At 43.1% G+C, this 16,396-nt stretch overlaps 1 protein-coding gene across 1 annotated transcript; it reads left to right on the top strand.

Annotated features, from left to right (window-relative positions):
* Positions 1 to 249: 249 nt before the first annotated feature.
* Positions 250 to 11,921, top strand: cp (ceruloplasmin). The gene is made up of 24 exons (XM_070908462.1): positions 250 to 410; positions 1,952 to 2,196; positions 2,287 to 2,499; positions 3,674 to 3,847; positions 3,932 to 4,023; positions 4,553 to 4,715; positions 4,799 to 4,937; positions 5,066 to 5,205; positions 5,695 to 5,835; positions 5,946 to 5,990; positions 6,088 to 6,302; positions 7,264 to 7,414; positions 7,531 to 7,743; positions 8,497 to 8,701; positions 9,221 to 9,360; positions 9,532 to 9,660; positions 9,744 to 9,850; positions 9,940 to 9,995; positions 10,163 to 10,234; positions 10,573 to 10,664; positions 10,795 to 10,934; positions 11,026 to 11,082; positions 11,659 to 11,764; positions 11,873 to 11,921. The coding sequence occupies exons 1-24, from the start codon at positions 250 to 252 to the stop codon at positions 11,896 to 11,898; spliced, it is 3,222 nt and encodes a 1,073-aa protein (XP_070764563.1). The 3' UTR covers positions 11,899 to 11,921.
* Positions 11,922 to 16,396: the final 4,475 nt, after the last annotated feature.

Below are 16,396 nucleotides of genomic sequence, written 5' to 3'. Positions count from 1 at the left end.
CTGATAGGCTGCTTCAAGCCCTGTCTGTTGGTCGGTGACCCCTACGGCCCCGCTTGGCTGCTCCCAGCTGTCAGTCAGCCGAGCGAGTATAAAGACACACGGAGGGTCTAAAGTCTCTCAGACAGACTGACTGATAAACAGCTGTTTGTCTTCATCATTTGAATCCGCTGGATCACTGAACAGGAACAAAGGCTCATTTCACTGTGGGACTTGTGGTTGAAGGTGAAGTCCCAGCGCTGTGTCTTCAGAATGCATCTGTCAGGGTTGAGAAGAGTGTTGCTGCTGTGTTGTGCAGCAGTGTGTGTGTCTGGGATGAGGAGAGAGTACTTCCTCAGGATAGAGGAGGTGTCTTGGAACTACGCCCCAAGTGGGATGAACGTCATTCAGAACCGCTCGCTGGAGGACGATGAGTGAGTACATGCACGGTGTCTTGATTATGTCGGAGTCAGTCAGTCAGCCCTGACCCACCGGGAGTTCATCCAAAACAGAGCAACGTATCTCTCCTGTATTGACCTCCCTTTGAACTTGAGCGGTTCTGCATTTTAAGATTTGTATTTAAAACAGTGCATGGATTGGCAAACTATGATAATCTCCAATTCCTTCAATCCCTACTCCACCTTAACTCCAGTAGCCACTCCGCCTCCAGACTCAGACATGCTGACCAATTACAGCTCTCTGTTGCATGCTCTCAATTCAAATCATGGACGTTTGATTTCTGCCCCACAGTTTACCCCTCAAATATCAAGTCCTCCCCATCTATCCATCCTCCCCATCCATGTGTCGACAATTGCTCTTTAGCCTACACTAATATTATTAAGACCACAGTCATCGCTGTTGTGTCCAAACCACGTATCTCCAAAACGTTTAACTTTTAATGACATACGAAAAAGAGCCTTATTTTTTAAGCTAATCCGATGAGTTTTTCAAATGGTTTATGTAGCTTCACAAGTGGGATAATTTCCTGAGCATGTAAAGGAGCAGTTTATTTCATCATCCATATCAAAGAAATTCAATTTAGAGACACATGGGTTTCTATTCTTTCAGTGCAAAAGGCCTTTTACGTGTTTTACATTTACCTGTTTAATCGATTGCTTAGGTTTGAAAGCACAAATAAGCTATTCGAACAAAACATGTCTGTAAAAGCACTTTGGTCAGCATGCTTTTTAGGCATTTCAAATTTACTTTCAAGCAAACTGGCTCGATTTGAAACATGCAAGAACACAGATGAATATCTAAGTTTTTGCACAATAACCAAAATATAAGGACCCACAGAAAACAGCAGCAGCAGGCACATTCCTTTGTTCACACATGTACAGCACAAACATGCAGAATTCAGGAAGCACATGAAGGCCTCAGAAAAAAACTAAACAAAACAAATATTGGTTAAGCACACTGACACAAGACAGCACACACACATTAGACCAGCAAAACACGACGCAATATGAAGTCTTTGATTGGTAATAATTGTGAGTTTGTATTCATCAAAGTTATAAATTGTGTAAAAAATGATTTATCTAAATAATCTAGACCAGGAGGGGTCTTCCTACCTGAGGAACCTACCTGAAGTCACAGTAGGAAAAGAACAGGTGTTAAATGATAAAATGAATCATGGCTGAATTCCATTTAGATTCTTCACTTCCAGGGTGTTGGTAGAGACCTTTTCCACAGCATACATTTTGGCATGCCATAGCAGCAAAAGCACAGGCGTAATTGTTTACATTAACTTGATGGAACTGAGCCACTGTTGCCTACGTGTCAAAAGTCAAAATGTCTGCCATGAAAAAGGCCTATTGTACATGCTGACTCACTGTCGCCCTGTCGTGGCTTACTGGGACACCATTTACATTATGATTGCTGTGTTTTTTTCAGTAGCTTTCGCCGATGACCAATCCATAATAGGAACACACACACCTCATTCTCTCTCTCTCTGTCTGCCCGGATGTCTCCTCAGAGAAGCCTCAGTCTTTTTAAAGAGAGGCCCCCAGCGTATCGGCTCTACCTACAAGAAGGCTGTGTATAAGCAGTACATCGACGCCACCTACAGGACAGAGGTGAAGAAGTCGGACTGGCTGGGCTACCTGGGACCCCTGCTGATGGCCGAGGAGGGCGACACAGTGATCGTCCAGCTGAGGAACGCAGCATCCAGACCTTACAGCATCCACCCACATGGACTGAACTACAGCAAGGGCAATGAGGGTGAGGACTTCGTGAATTGAAATTAGGGCAGACTCAACAGGCCGACAGTTGCAAGCACACAAACACAAAGTCACACGTCTGTCTCTTCAGGAGCCCTGTACCCAGACGGCACTGGTCCAGAGCTGAAGCGTGATGACTCGGTGGCTCCTGGTGCAACAGTGGTCTATGAGTGGACCCTCCCAGAGACCCACAGCCCAACGTCAGTGGACAGCAACTGCATGACCAGATTCTACCACTCGCACGTCTGCCCACCAAAAGACATCAACTCAGGACTGATAGGACCCCTCATCGTCTGTAAGAGAGGTATAGTGTCCACTAGTGGAACTCATTACATTTACTCAAGTACAATTCTGAGGTACTTGTACTTTACTTTAATTTCCCTTTGCTGCTACAATATACCTGTGCGCCACAATTTAAAGGGAAATGTTGCTCGTTTTATTCCACAAAATACATATAACAGCAATAGGTACGTTATAGATGAAGATTTTACATTAAAAAAACATGTGATCTTCTTATTGAATATGATGCATTGTTATATATGAAGCAGCCCAAAAGTAGTAGAAATAGCAGTAGTTAAAATTAGCGGCACCTTGACCAGCTACAACATAAAAAAATGCTGCTTCCATGTTAGTGCATCAGCAATGATAATTGATGTAATATACTATACTAACAGTGGTAGACGCCATTCTGCTGCATAAGGAGTAGTTTCACTTTCAACCCTTCAAGTACAGTTTGCTGAAAATACTTCTCTACTGTTCCTGGTATTGCCAATTTTACTTAGATGAAAGATCTGAATATTTCTTCCACAGCTGATCTCACAGATTTGACCTGAATTCAGCAACAAAAAAATGTTAATGCTGACTAACTAAACTCGGCTTTACATCCGAGCTGTGTAGTAGAGGCCATTTGTCATTTTAAGAGCCAACATGGATGGAACAATCGTTTTTGATGCACACCCCCACAGTGATCAATGAATGTTACGAGTGTAAACAACAAAATAAATAGCAATACCAACAAAAATTCATCATAACATTTGTTTAGTTCCATTAAAAGGCTATACCAGTTGGCAACTTACATGATGCATTTATTACAGTGAATTTCACACCATTAACTTTCATGACAAACTGAAGCCGCTGGAAATAATTATAACATTGAATATTCATGGCTGGATAAGCAGCGATCAAAGTAAAATAAAATAAAAAACAAAGCATTTAGGAATTATTTATCAAGAGCTTAACACTCAGTCTAATCTAATAATGTGTTTTTTCCAGGGCTCTGTGGGAGTGGTTCGATCAGATTTGATTGATTGATCAGATCCCGGTTCAAATGTCAAATGTAAATCCTGATTGGTGCATAACAGCATGCGTCGTCTTCTTCAGTTAGTCAATTGAGAAAATGAGTTGTCAGTGGGCCTTTAAGTGGGCTTACCCTTCAGCACGTCAACGCACATCATCCTCAAATGCCCTCTCCTCTGTAGGAACTCTGGACGTACATGGAGACAGCTCAGGAGACTACCTGTATGCTCTGCTGTTCATGGTGTCAGACGAGAACTTCAGCTGGTACCTGGACGAAAACATCAGGACGTACATCACGAACCCCGCCAGAGGCCTGAAGGAGGACGAGGATTTCGTGGAGAGCAACAAAATGCACGGTGCGGGGGGAGAATCCATGCCCACACACACATACACATACACATACACTTCCAAACACCTCTAACTCTGTGTGTGGATTTCAGGTATAAATGGTTTTCTGTACGGTAACCTACCTGGACTGAGCATGTGCCAAGGCAACAAGATCCACTGGCATATGTTTGGCTTAGGCAATGAGGTAACTATTGTATTATTATTATTATTATTATTATTACTACTACTACTACTTCTAGCCAGAATATCTGACAGTACAGGGATCTTTTGAATTGTTTTTGTAATGTTCAACATTTCTTGTATTTTAGAAACAAAAGCCTCCTAAGTTTTCAGAACATTGCTCATTTAAACCAGTTTAGAGTTTATGACCGAAATTCATCGAACCCTTTAATCCTTAGAAATGTTGCATTATTATCTGTTTTGTCTTTTTAAGTGCATTTAGAAGAGGCTAAGTGTATTTGGAAAACTTTGTCAGTCTGAGTGGGCCGAGATATTGAAATTATGCTAAAGTATATTAACTAGACCAAGATCAAGTCCCTTTAGACACAGGCATCACAGTTGCTGTTCAAAATTAAGTGCTTTTTTTTTTTTTTTCTTTTTTTACATACAATTACTTCTTGCCAGTAAGTCTATTGCTGGTATTTCATGTCATCATGTTAGCTACAAGCAACAATGCAGGTCTAAACCCAGTTTAAATGTAATTTATCCACCAGGTGGACATGCATTCAGTTCATTTCCATGGCCAGATCCTGACCACTCAGAACCACCACACAGACACAGTCAGTCTTTTCCCCGCCTCCAGCATTACGGCTGAGATGGTGGCCGACAACCCCGGACACTGGCTGCTCACGTGCACCGTCAATGACCATTTGATGGGTGAGGCCACGTCCTCCATTCTTGGATAATTGTTTCATTTGTTTGGTGCTGTTTGGGAGTTGTTGTTCTGTGGTTTTGTCCAGCTGGAATGCAGGCCATATTTGAGATCAAGAAGTGTTTCCCCAACGTCCATAAACCCCGGCCTCACGGTGAGCTCAGACAGTACTTCATTGCTGCTGAAGAAGAAGTGTGGGACTACGCTCCTACGCTGCCTAATGATGGGTTGGTTACTGTACACACACACACACACACACACCCATACATATTCACAGAAATGGTCCGGTCCGGTCCTGATGTTTCCTGTAGATCTATTCCCTTAACAATTCACACTTGTGTGTGTGTGTTTGTAGTGAAGCAGAAATGTTTGTAACCAGAGGTCGAAACCGTATTGGAAGCCGCTATAAGAAGGTTCGCTATGTGGAATACACTGACAACACCTTCACAACAAAGATGCTACGCAGCCCAGAGGAGCAACACCTTGGAATTCTGGGTAATACAGGCTGGGCTGGGGTTGGTACCACTTTTACCAGAGTCAAGAGATGCTCTGGAGGCGGAAATACAGTTAGTACAGCCAAGTGCTCTTGTTACTAAATGAAAAATGCAATTTATCAATGGTGTCATATGCAACTAATTAGCTAATCGGTTAGTTTGTCTTTGTCCCCTTTCAAGTTTAAACTAGCCACACGACTCTGTGAGGACTGAAACAAATATTTTCATCTGCGATTAATCTGCCGATTATTCTTTGGCTTTGTTTGTTAAATGTCAGAAAACAAAGGAAGATGCACATCACAAGCTCCTAGGCATCTTCAAATTGCTTGATTAGTCCAACCAACTCTCTCAAACCCAAAGCAGAAGCTGGAATGTCAAATGAAATTCTGAGACGTCTCCCAATAAAATGTCCTCCGATGCTGATCCGCTGTCCTAACTTCCCGACAAATCAACCACTCCGTGTGTGTTTGTGGTCCGCCCGTGTCTCCAGGTCCTGTGCTGCGAGCTGAAGAGAAGGACACGATCAAGGTGGTGTTTAAGAACAAAGCCAGCCGGCCTTACACTATTCAACCACATGGTGTTCAGTACAGCGTAGAACAGGATGGGACGCTCTACCACAACGAACTGGAAGGTTAATACACGCACGTACACACGCACCGTTATCAATGTGCTAGATTTTGCATGAAAAGAACATCCGTCTTTATGTCTCCGTCTTTCCTCCGCCACGTTTCCTCTCCTCAGAGACCCATACGGCAAAGAAACTGCGGGAGTTAAGGAGGGAACCAAGTGAGTTCAAATCTGAATTATGGTTCCAGTCTAGTCTGCGTGAATTAATGGAAATAATGTAATAATTCTCTTTCTTTATATGAATGTGTGTATTCAGGAGTGGTGACCCCTCCCCCAGCCGCTCTGGTGAGACCTGGGACGGTGTACACCTATGAGTGGACGGTGCCAGTGGGTGCCGGTCCAGTACAGGGGGAGGCTGACTGTCTGACCTATATGTACTACTCTGGAGTGGACCCCGTTAAAGACACCAACTCTGGACTGGTTGGCCCGCTCCTTGTCTGTCGACTTGGATCCCTGAAGAAAGGAGTTCAGGTGAGAAGAGTCGGAAACTAAACTTCAATCATGTGTGACTCCGATTTTTAAAACGGAGAGGGGTCACATATTACAAATCAGGTCACATCCCACTGAGTGTGGTATTTTCTGCTTATACTCTACTGTATTTCAGAGGGAAATACCTTTTAATAAATATAAAAAAACTACATTTATCCAACAGCTGGCATGATAGGCTTATAAAATACATGAATAAAACCAGTGGTTTCCCAAAGGTTTTTTGGCTAGTGACCACTCACAAAAAAAGCAGCGTCTGGTTGAGGCTCCTTGTCATGTTTCAGATGTCTATGGTTTTGTTAGCGACAGTTCCACCAAAGAGTCATTTCCCCTCAAAACTCCTCTGGTGGTTTCATTTAAATAAACCAAGATTGAGGCTTAAAGAAATAAAATTTTCCAGTATTTCACACAAAAAAAAGAAAGAAGCAGAGATTAAAATGAAAGTAGACTTTGTTTGTTCTTCATCCCACGACCCCTCAGGTTTATCTTGTGACCGCTGGAGGGTGCTTGACCCATAGGTTGGGAACCACTGGACTAAACTGTTTATAAGGTAGTTAAAAGTAGCTCCATCTCAACCAACTACGACAGTAAAATGCAGTGATAACAAGCTAATAACATCATATAAGTTAAGGGGCCATAATGAGTATTTTCTACTTTTGATACTCTAAGTATATTTTGCTGATAATACTACGACAATTTTACTTAATTAGGATTTTGAATGCAGTCCTTTTACTTGTAATTAAGTATTTTTAGATTCCTGAAGTGGTACTTTTATATTGTATCTACTGAGGTTCTTTACTGTGTGCCTGTTCAAGAGCTATAAAGACTATAGATCCTGTTTGGAGATCATACAAAAGTACTATAAGCAGTTTGTAAGTCAAAATGTATTCATGAAACCACAATTTGACACCTTTGCTCGTCTTTTGCCTCTCTTCTCCTCGTGTAGAAAAACTACGATAAAGAGTTCCACCTCATGGCCACAGTGTTTGATGAGAACCTGAGCTGGTATCTGGACGACAACATTAGGACCTTCACCACGGCTCCCACCACTGTGAACAAGGAGGATGAGGGCTTTATGGAAAGCAACAAGATGCACGGTGTGTAGGAGCGCCCGCTAAAGACGGGAAGCCTTCATGCTGAGTGGTTTGAATAGTTTTATAATCACTGTATGTTTTGTGTTTTTTTTTTGTATTTCTGTGGCTCTCTCTTTCAGCCATCAATGGGTTTGTGTATAGGAACCTCCCAGGCCTGACCATGTGTAAGGGGGATAAAGTAACGTGGCACCTGTCGGGACTGGGATCAGAGACGGACATGAACAGCCTTTACTTCCAGGGAAACCGCTTCATCTACCGCCAGAACAGACGAGACACCATCACCGTCTTCCCTCATATCTCACACACTGTCACTATGGACCCAGACAGCATGGGTACGCGTCTCCATCACACACACACACATGCACACACTCACACACACGATTGGCCCGTTCCTTACCTTACACACCCTAACCCTTTCTGTAATCTTGACCATTATAACCCCAGCCCTTTGATTAGTCCGTTTAGCTTCTATTAGTACGTTTAGTCTGTCTGATGTGGATGCTGTTTATTTGTGTGTAGATAGTCGTATTGGTAGTCTTGCAAAATGTTGTGTGCTCAGCGGTGGAATACCTTTAGGCAAGGATAACTTCACTTCAGTTTCAGTTCAAGGAAAAGCGGCGAGAGAAGGCCAAATATTAAGCTTAAGCTCAAGCTATAAAATAACCTGTAGTTTTGTAATGAAATGACCATGTTTGACCAGTACATCTGCACTTCTGGTGTCTTGCAAACCCCCGGAGGGTTGGGCACTTTGTGTGCATGACAAGGAAATAAAAGAAAATCAATCAAAATCACACATCACACACACACGCACACACACACACACACACACACACACACACACACACACACACACACACACACACACAGTGAAATAACCTGATTTTAAGCGTCAAATACGTTTTGGCCAAACCTTCACAGTGGCATGTGGATCCGGATTTGAATTGCAGGTTTTGTTATTTGCAGTCAAAGTCGGTTTTATGAAGCAGAAAAATAACTGGCGGCGGGTTGGCTAGAAGAAGAAAGAAGCCAACATGCATTTGCCTGATGTCTGGAGTTAACATTATGTGCATTTGTGGGTGTCTCAGGTCAGTTCGAAGTGGTGTCGCCTACAGTGACCCATTATCGCGGTGGGATGAGAGCCAACTACATGGTACAGAAGTGCAGCCTGTTACAGCGCCAGGGTGAGATCATGCTCCATTCTAAAACCTACTATATCGCTGCCATGGAGACAGACTGGGACTACTCTCCAAACCGCACCTGGGAGGCGGAGATGTTCCGCGGTCAGGAGAGGTACAACGCCAGCCTGCACATGTACAGCATGAACACCACAGACTGAGCTGATTCACCCGTTGGACATTTAAATAAGTGTTTCTTTTTCTTTTGGTGTCCATGATAATAATGGTCATTTGCAAAATATCGGTACAAAATATTAGCAGCAAATGTTGAAACTGGCCTTCAAAAATAATTGATAACAGTGGAGCATGAACCTGTATTTACATTCATGCAGTATATTATATATCACACAACTTGTATTTTTCTTATAGAAAATCCCATGAAATTACCAAAATCCATTAACAAGTATTATATCTATATATTTTAGACCTCCTTTTTTTTTTTCTACCCAAAAACGATCAGAAACACTGTTGCACCGGGTAACATGTCCCCTGCACCAGATGTGCTCTAGTGAGATCAATCCGCTGCTACAAATAGTCCCCAACAAGTCTATTATCTACTCCTGGTTAAGTAACGTTTGCTGAAAAAACAGCTGTTGTAGAGAATGGAGCCTTTTTTTTTTCTCTCCCTCTGCAGTCCTGCTTCCGTCTTCCTGGACCAGCAGGGTGGGTTTATAGGCTCCCGTTACAAGAAGGTGGTCTACCGCCAGTTCACCAATGACAAGTTCACCAAGCAGGTGGAGAGAACAGCCGATTTGGAACACCTCGGCATTATGGGTAGGCTTTCAGGACAGCAGAAATGTACAAACTGTGATTGTAAAGCAAAAGCCACAAATGATACTATATGTGAAACATTATGGATTTGTGTTTTACCTCTTATGTTTTAACGTTTAGTTAAGCTCCAGCTTGATTGGTCTTGCAATTAGAACACGCCTTCCCTTCGTGCAGGTCCAATGATTCATGCGGATGTGGGAGACAAGGTGAAGGTGGTTTTTAAAAACATGGCCTCCAGGCCTTATTCTATCCACGCCCATGGAGTCAAGACAGAAACCCCCGACGTCCACCTCACGCAACCAGGTACAGACAGACCAGCAGAATATCAGCTGACAGGGAGGCAGACAATCAAGAAACAGTGGAAATAAATATAATGTCTTTCCCAGGTGAGTCTCACACTTACTACTGGTACGTTACAAAGAATACAGGACCAACCACAGAGCAAGAGGAGTGCTCTGTGTCTGCATACTACTCCACTGCTGATGTTACCAAGGTATGCAAATACAGATGGAACACACACACACGCACACACACACACACACACACACATTCACATGCTTGTGTTGTCTCCCTGCCTGCCAGGACCTGTACAGTGGTCTGATTGGTCCGTTGGTGATCTGTCGCCGTAGCTGGGCCAGGTGAGTGTTTCTGCATCTGTGCGTTAATACAGAACTAATCAAATGAGTTAATAGTTACTAATGATATGCAGTATACAGTGCGCTTGTGCGATCTCCTGGTCTGACAAGGGTGGGTGGGTGATGGATAATAACCCAATAAATGGTTTTATAAACTGTGTTTCTTCCAGGACTTTTGGCGCAAAGAAGGAAGTAGAAGAGTTTGCGCTGCTTTTCCTGGTTTTCGATGAGAATGAGAGCTGGTAGGTAAAGAGAGTCTCAATACTCAACAGTTTCAGAAATTGCTGAAACAATGTCAGTTAGTCCGGATCATTCAAAGAAGAACTAAAGTGAAACATGTTGACAGTGAGATGTACAACTAGAGCCAATTATAAATTCACAGGGTCCCACCTCATGCCTTCCAATCCATTTTTTAGTTCACATGTTCTCCTTATCCCTCATTTATCCAGTTTGGTTGAATAAGAGCACCATTTTTGGCCTCATGAGACACACATACTGTACGCACTGTCAGTTCTGTCAAGAGCACAATCTGCTGTACAGTAATTAATTGGAAATATTATTACTGTTTTCATCATTTCAGGTATCTGGACGAAAATATCAGGACCCACATCAGGAACCCTCGCGCAAACTTGAAGGATGATGAAACCTTTATAGAGAGCAACAAGATGCACGGTGAGATGAACGAAAACGAACTGCAGTCATTTTGACAGATGGGATGATTTTTCTTGTTGCTTCATCCAAAGAAACGTCCTAATGTTTCCTTTCCAATATATGTGGGGCTTTTTTTTTCCCGTGTATGCAGCCATCAATGGTTATATGTATGGAAATCTGAATGGTTTGAACATGGAGGTGGGTGACAAGGTGTACTGGTACCTGATGGGAATGGGCAATGATGTGGACATACACACCGCACACTGGCACGGACACAGTGTGGAGTATAAGGTACGTGAGACATGCACGACACGCCCACGCAGTCACACATTATACAAACATACCCCGGTACGCAAAAACACCAACCCTCCTCTCTCTCCAGCTGGGTGGAGGTCCTCATCGCACTGACGTGTATGAGCTGTTTCCGGCCACCTTCCAGGTAAAAGCTCCAAACTGACTTCAACTGATTTTATTTGTCTTTTGCAATAACAACATGCTGCATGCTGCATTGCATCAACGTCAATAAATTCTCACTTATGCGTGTAACTTCTAGGCATCAGTGTAACCACCGAGGGGGCAAGAAACAAGAAATAGAAACAATAAAAGTAGAAAATTAATATTAACAATAGACACAGCTAATACAGATTAACTTTTAATTAATAATTAATCACTTTTAAGAAAGAAAAGACAGCAGGCAACTGAGGGAACTGTATTGGTAAAATGATGAGATGCTACCCGTGTGACTAATACATTATATAAAGCTTTAAAAAGGTGTTCCTTTGCCAATCCTACCATCCTTAACGGCAAATGAATACAAAATATTAAAACGTTTAAATCTTTAAAATGTAAAAAACGTAAAAGAAAGTTAAAATCTAGCATAATAAGAAAATGTTGCATCAGTAAGTTACAGGAAAACTAGACTCTCTCTGTTGGCTTGACAGTGCTGTGGAACATTAATAAAAATGAAACCAGTGAATTACGTGGCGTTCATCTTCGTCATCTTCTTCCTGCTCAGACAGTAAAGATGCGCCCTCAGTATCCTGGTACCTGGCTGCTCCACTGTCACGTCACTGACCACATCAAAGCAGGCATGGAGGCGATGTACACTGTTACTGAGAAAGGTAAAGAAGCGAGCTGAGGCCGGGAGACAAATTCAGACTAAGAGAAATAGCAATGGGGGATGATGAGGATGCTGTGTAGGAAATAACATGTTTGTTTCTCTTCGACAGCAAAGAGGAGGGGACTCTTTGGCTGAACAGCCGAGAAACATGGATCCAGAAAGAAGAAAATTTTATTTCAGTACCCAATCCACTAACCTCTTTTGCAAAGTCGAGATAATTACAGCTCGGAATAAAACATCACACCCCAAGAGTCATTTTATATTAAAATGTGCAATTGTATTAGTGTCTGACTGCTTTGATATGTTCCAAATGATAGTGAAGACTGTAAGACTACTGTAAAAAAAAACAACAACCCTGAATTTAACAGTGTTACATGACGCTCATGTGTGACCTGTAGTCAGGCAGCAGGGGGCACTGTAGCCTGACAGTACATTGTCATTGCATTGCGTGCGGAGCTGCTGGACTTTCAAGAAACAAAAATCATTTGTCCCACTTGAGAACATTGTTGTTTTCAGTGATGTAACTATCAACCTAAAGAGATCTGTAGGGGAACACCGTATCCTGTCAGAAGAGCCTCCGACCGATTACAGTCAGACAGGGATGTCCCGACCAAGATGGAGAAATGTTCCCCTAGATGTTGATTAAATATGTACCTGACACACTGAAGTTTTGGCACACCTCTTTTTTTCTTTTCTTTACAAACTTCTTGATCCAATTATTGGAGGTCCCGGTTCAAAACTGTAAAGATAAGCTTAAATTATTGATATGATATGAATAAACGTTAAGTCCTAAGGCTGGATTACTGCCCTGGGGCCCCAGACTCCCAGAGCCCCTCCAAAAGCACAAGTTCACTGGCTGTCAATTGGTTTGGGCAGTTCGATTAATTGTAGTTGTTGGGAAATTTGCACGACTGAAGAGCAATATCAGCTAAAGCAGCATTTTACACCATCTTTAGGCCCTGTCTCAAGGAGTGTTCAAATCGAGTTTTAGGACTTTATGTTAGTTTAGATCGTTGTCACATTAATATCACTAAATAAAAGTTGTGTTAAATCAAATTGCCTGAAAATAATCGACACAGAAAAGGCTGGGGATAGGTAGCAAAGGTGGACTGGCTGGTTTTTGGTCTTTGTGTACGCTTTACTTGATGAGAACTTGGAGGGGAAGTTTTCCTTTGCATCATTTGTGACTGAAAAACCTTTGCGGGCTGATTAACATGTCACTGAAGGAGTCGTGTGATAGGTTCTCGATTAGGGTTACAAAGAGACGACTGGGGGATTGAACAAATGTTAGCCTGCTGACATTAATCGCGGTTGGGTTTCACAGGCATGTACAAGTGGAAGCTTCACTTTAATGGACTCAGGAATTTAGCAGCGGCAGCAGTCTGTGACCTGCAAGTCTTGATCACTACAGTCACGGATCAGCGTGTCTGCAGTGTGATGTGTCTGGCTTTCTACAAACATGCACACAATAACAGTACGCTGTCAGTGCGCTGTGTGGATGCAGGGGCTGCACGACAATGATCTGTGGTTTAGACGCAGAGCTCGCCCTGTGTGATGCAGCGTGGACGCTGAAGACTATCTCAGGCTGCCACAGAGCTGACAGTTCCTCTGTTCTTCCAGCTGGTGGCGCTGCGAACAAGGCAGTTTGGATCCAGAATCACCTCAGGTACACTTACTTGTGGGGCTTCTTCAAGGCGATGCAACTATGAAGACTTTGAGTCTGTCAGTGTCCCACAGAGGGACCTTTACGGGGGGGGGGTTAGGGGTTAGGGGTTGGTAAATCCGCAAGTACTGATGAGACACTGAATTTCTTCCGTCACTCATACCATTCGTGTGAAGGTCGACACACATCCTACAAGTCTTTCATGCTCCGTCTGCGGTTCCCGGAGTCTAGTGTCACGAGGAAAGTGCTTGACAATGCAGTTTAGTATTCTGCAAATAGTTCCATAAATCGAAGAAGCGATGAGTCACTTTAGATGTCCCCGACTCAGATAAAAGCTACATTTTGAAAATAAATATGCAGTTTGACAGGCTTGTGAGGAGCCACTTTATTCCGATTTTGCCCTTTTTCATTGTTCAAAAGGGATCTGAGATTGTGAGGATTACCTATCATCACCAAACACACGCACGCACACACACACACACACACACACACACACACATACAACCAGCACACACCCAAAACTTAGAAGTGCTCACACACTGTACTGAGTGCAGATCAGTGTCTAAGCAGCCACCTGCAGTCCTCCATTAGCTGGCAGGGAAATGGAATTTAAAAGATTCAGACCATGAAATGTGGCCAATAATGCCAGCTCTGATCGAAACCTGTGCTGAATCTCAATGATGTGCTAACAGCTCTGTCACATTCAACTAGTGAAACTTTGCCTGACACTCGCTCTCACTCTCAATTATGGTGGCTTTGCCTGAGCCTTTCTACTACGCCAACATATACTATACTACATACTCTGCTCTTACATGCTGCTGAAGCCGGCTGAGCAAGACCCAGCTGTCTGATTGATGTAGTTAATTTAGAGCTACACATCAACAAAACAAAAAGTGTGAAAGCCATGCCAGCAGCATGTGAGGCTGTGATGTGCATACAAGCCAGAAAACAAAACGTTCGCGGATGACAACATGGCAACTTTGTCTTTCTTAGACCATTATACGGGTAAAAAATGGCAAAGTTTGGCTACTCAGATAAAATGAGTTTATCATCCGGTTGCCATGTCAAGAAATCTCAGACTCAGCTCAGTCAGGCACATTTCTAGACTTGGCTCAACTTTCAATCTAAACTTTGTCAGCCTCGGTGTTGGGTATGAATTGAGAAAAAGACATGTGAGCCAATAGGTTTGAGGTAGTATTTTGCAGCGTGACTATATTCACAGTGAAAATGCATCACTACTTGCACGAAACAAGGAGAAAAAGGGACAGTCCTGCCCTACAGACAATACCAGGGTCACGTGTCAAACAGCAGCTTTAAATACCTCCTGGTCAAACCACCTACATCTTACATGGGTGTGAAAAGACAACTAATGAAATCAGTCAAGTTAGTTAAGTACATAAAATGTGTCACTTCACAATCATTTAACTGTGCAATAACTGAAGAACACCATATTCAAGCTAGAGTTGGTCTTGCCAGGGCTGACAGGAAAAAAGAAAACACAAAACCCGAAGAAAAAAAACAAGACCAAGGCTTCCGCCCTGCCTTTAATCTCACTTGGTAAAGTCCAGCTTGCCGACACCTGGCAGAGCACGGGGTGTTCATGCGCATGTGTGTTCATGGAAAGGAGCGGATCTCGAAAAAGGAACATTTAGAGAGCAGAGCAAACAAGGTATCACTGAGCCACATACTATAACGAAATCATCTCATTTGTTGTCACGTCATGAAAGGCCGATGTCAAATTACATCTCACTCCCAAGTGTGCTCGTGGGCTCAGTGCTGCTTTGAGGTGAAAAAAATATGTGAAATCAATCAGTGATATACAGTTTCTGCTTCAATCTTCACACATGACCCTCTTCAGTTTGTTGTTTCATGCATTTTAGCGTGCCCGATTCCTGCTCTTCCACTGGTTTGTAGGAAGTGCAGCCTCAGGCAGACGCTAAGTGAGACAGGCTAGCTCTCCTGGCCAATGGGAGAGCAGGATGTGGGCACTCTTGATACGCCCAAACCAACACATGCTTCCTAAGTGACTACCTTTATTTCAGGCGGAATTAGAACAAATTGCGGCCTAAACTATGAGAAACTAGTTTGTACCTTTATGGTGGATTTAAAGGTATGCAACCAGCTCTCATGAGTGCTCGTTCTTTGCACGTTGTGTTACATCTGTACTGCCGCGCGTCATCTGTGCATGCATTTTTGAGTGTGTAATTACATTTCATGGAGGCATCTCTGTGGTCTTTTATAGTGGGATGCTTTCTGACACAGACTCAGCCCAGTATCAGGCCCTGAAACAGCCCTGTCAGTGTGCTGCTGAAACAAACGCTTGTTCTGGCTCTGCCTGGACCGAGGGCCTATTAGGACTGATCGCCTGCAACATCAGCATGTTGGAAGCAGATGGCTGGTGGTGCCAGCAGTCGTATCTCTCTCCCACACCAGGCTCTCTGGGTAGATTCGACATAAGCTTAATTAATGATTTGATAACTGCAGAGGCGTTAAAAGGAGCATGGAGACAGGCGTGAATTTCAAATGTAAGAGCTAAACTGACTAGTAATGCGATGTGAAGGGATTTCTTACACATGCTTTCCTTTCTCACATGCGCTCCCTTTCTCTCTCTGTCCCTCACACTTGCTCAGATTGGCCCAGTGTGAGCTCTACAGCATGCTGTGAGTAAGATATAAGTTGCAGATATAGGAACTAAACAAAGCGTATGTGTACTGAAGGCTGTGCTCCTTAAAAGCCTGCACACTATAGGGAGCAGCCAATCGTTCTTAAGTTGTAGTCAACCATCTGTGAGATATGCAAGTCAATTTGGATGAGTAAAGGTAGGCTGATAGATCTTAGTAGTGTGGGGATTTTTAGTCCAAAACACCATGGATGTTTTGAGACTCCAAACGACCACAAACAGGCACAATCACAGCCACAAAAAGATGCAAGAACAACCGCAAAGAGACTCAAAACAACTAAGAGACGCAA

The sequence above is a fragment of the Enoplosus armatus genome, chromosome 7 (genome assembly GCF_043641665.1).
Source record: "Enoplosus armatus isolate fEnoArm2 chromosome 7, fEnoArm2.hap1, whole genome shotgun sequence".
Classification (NCBI taxonomy): Eukaryota; Metazoa; Chordata; class Actinopteri; order Centrarchiformes; family Enoplosidae; genus Enoplosus; species Enoplosus armatus.
The sequence above is the reverse complement of the archived record's forward strand: the minus strand, read 5'-3'. Positions and strand labels throughout refer to the sequence as shown.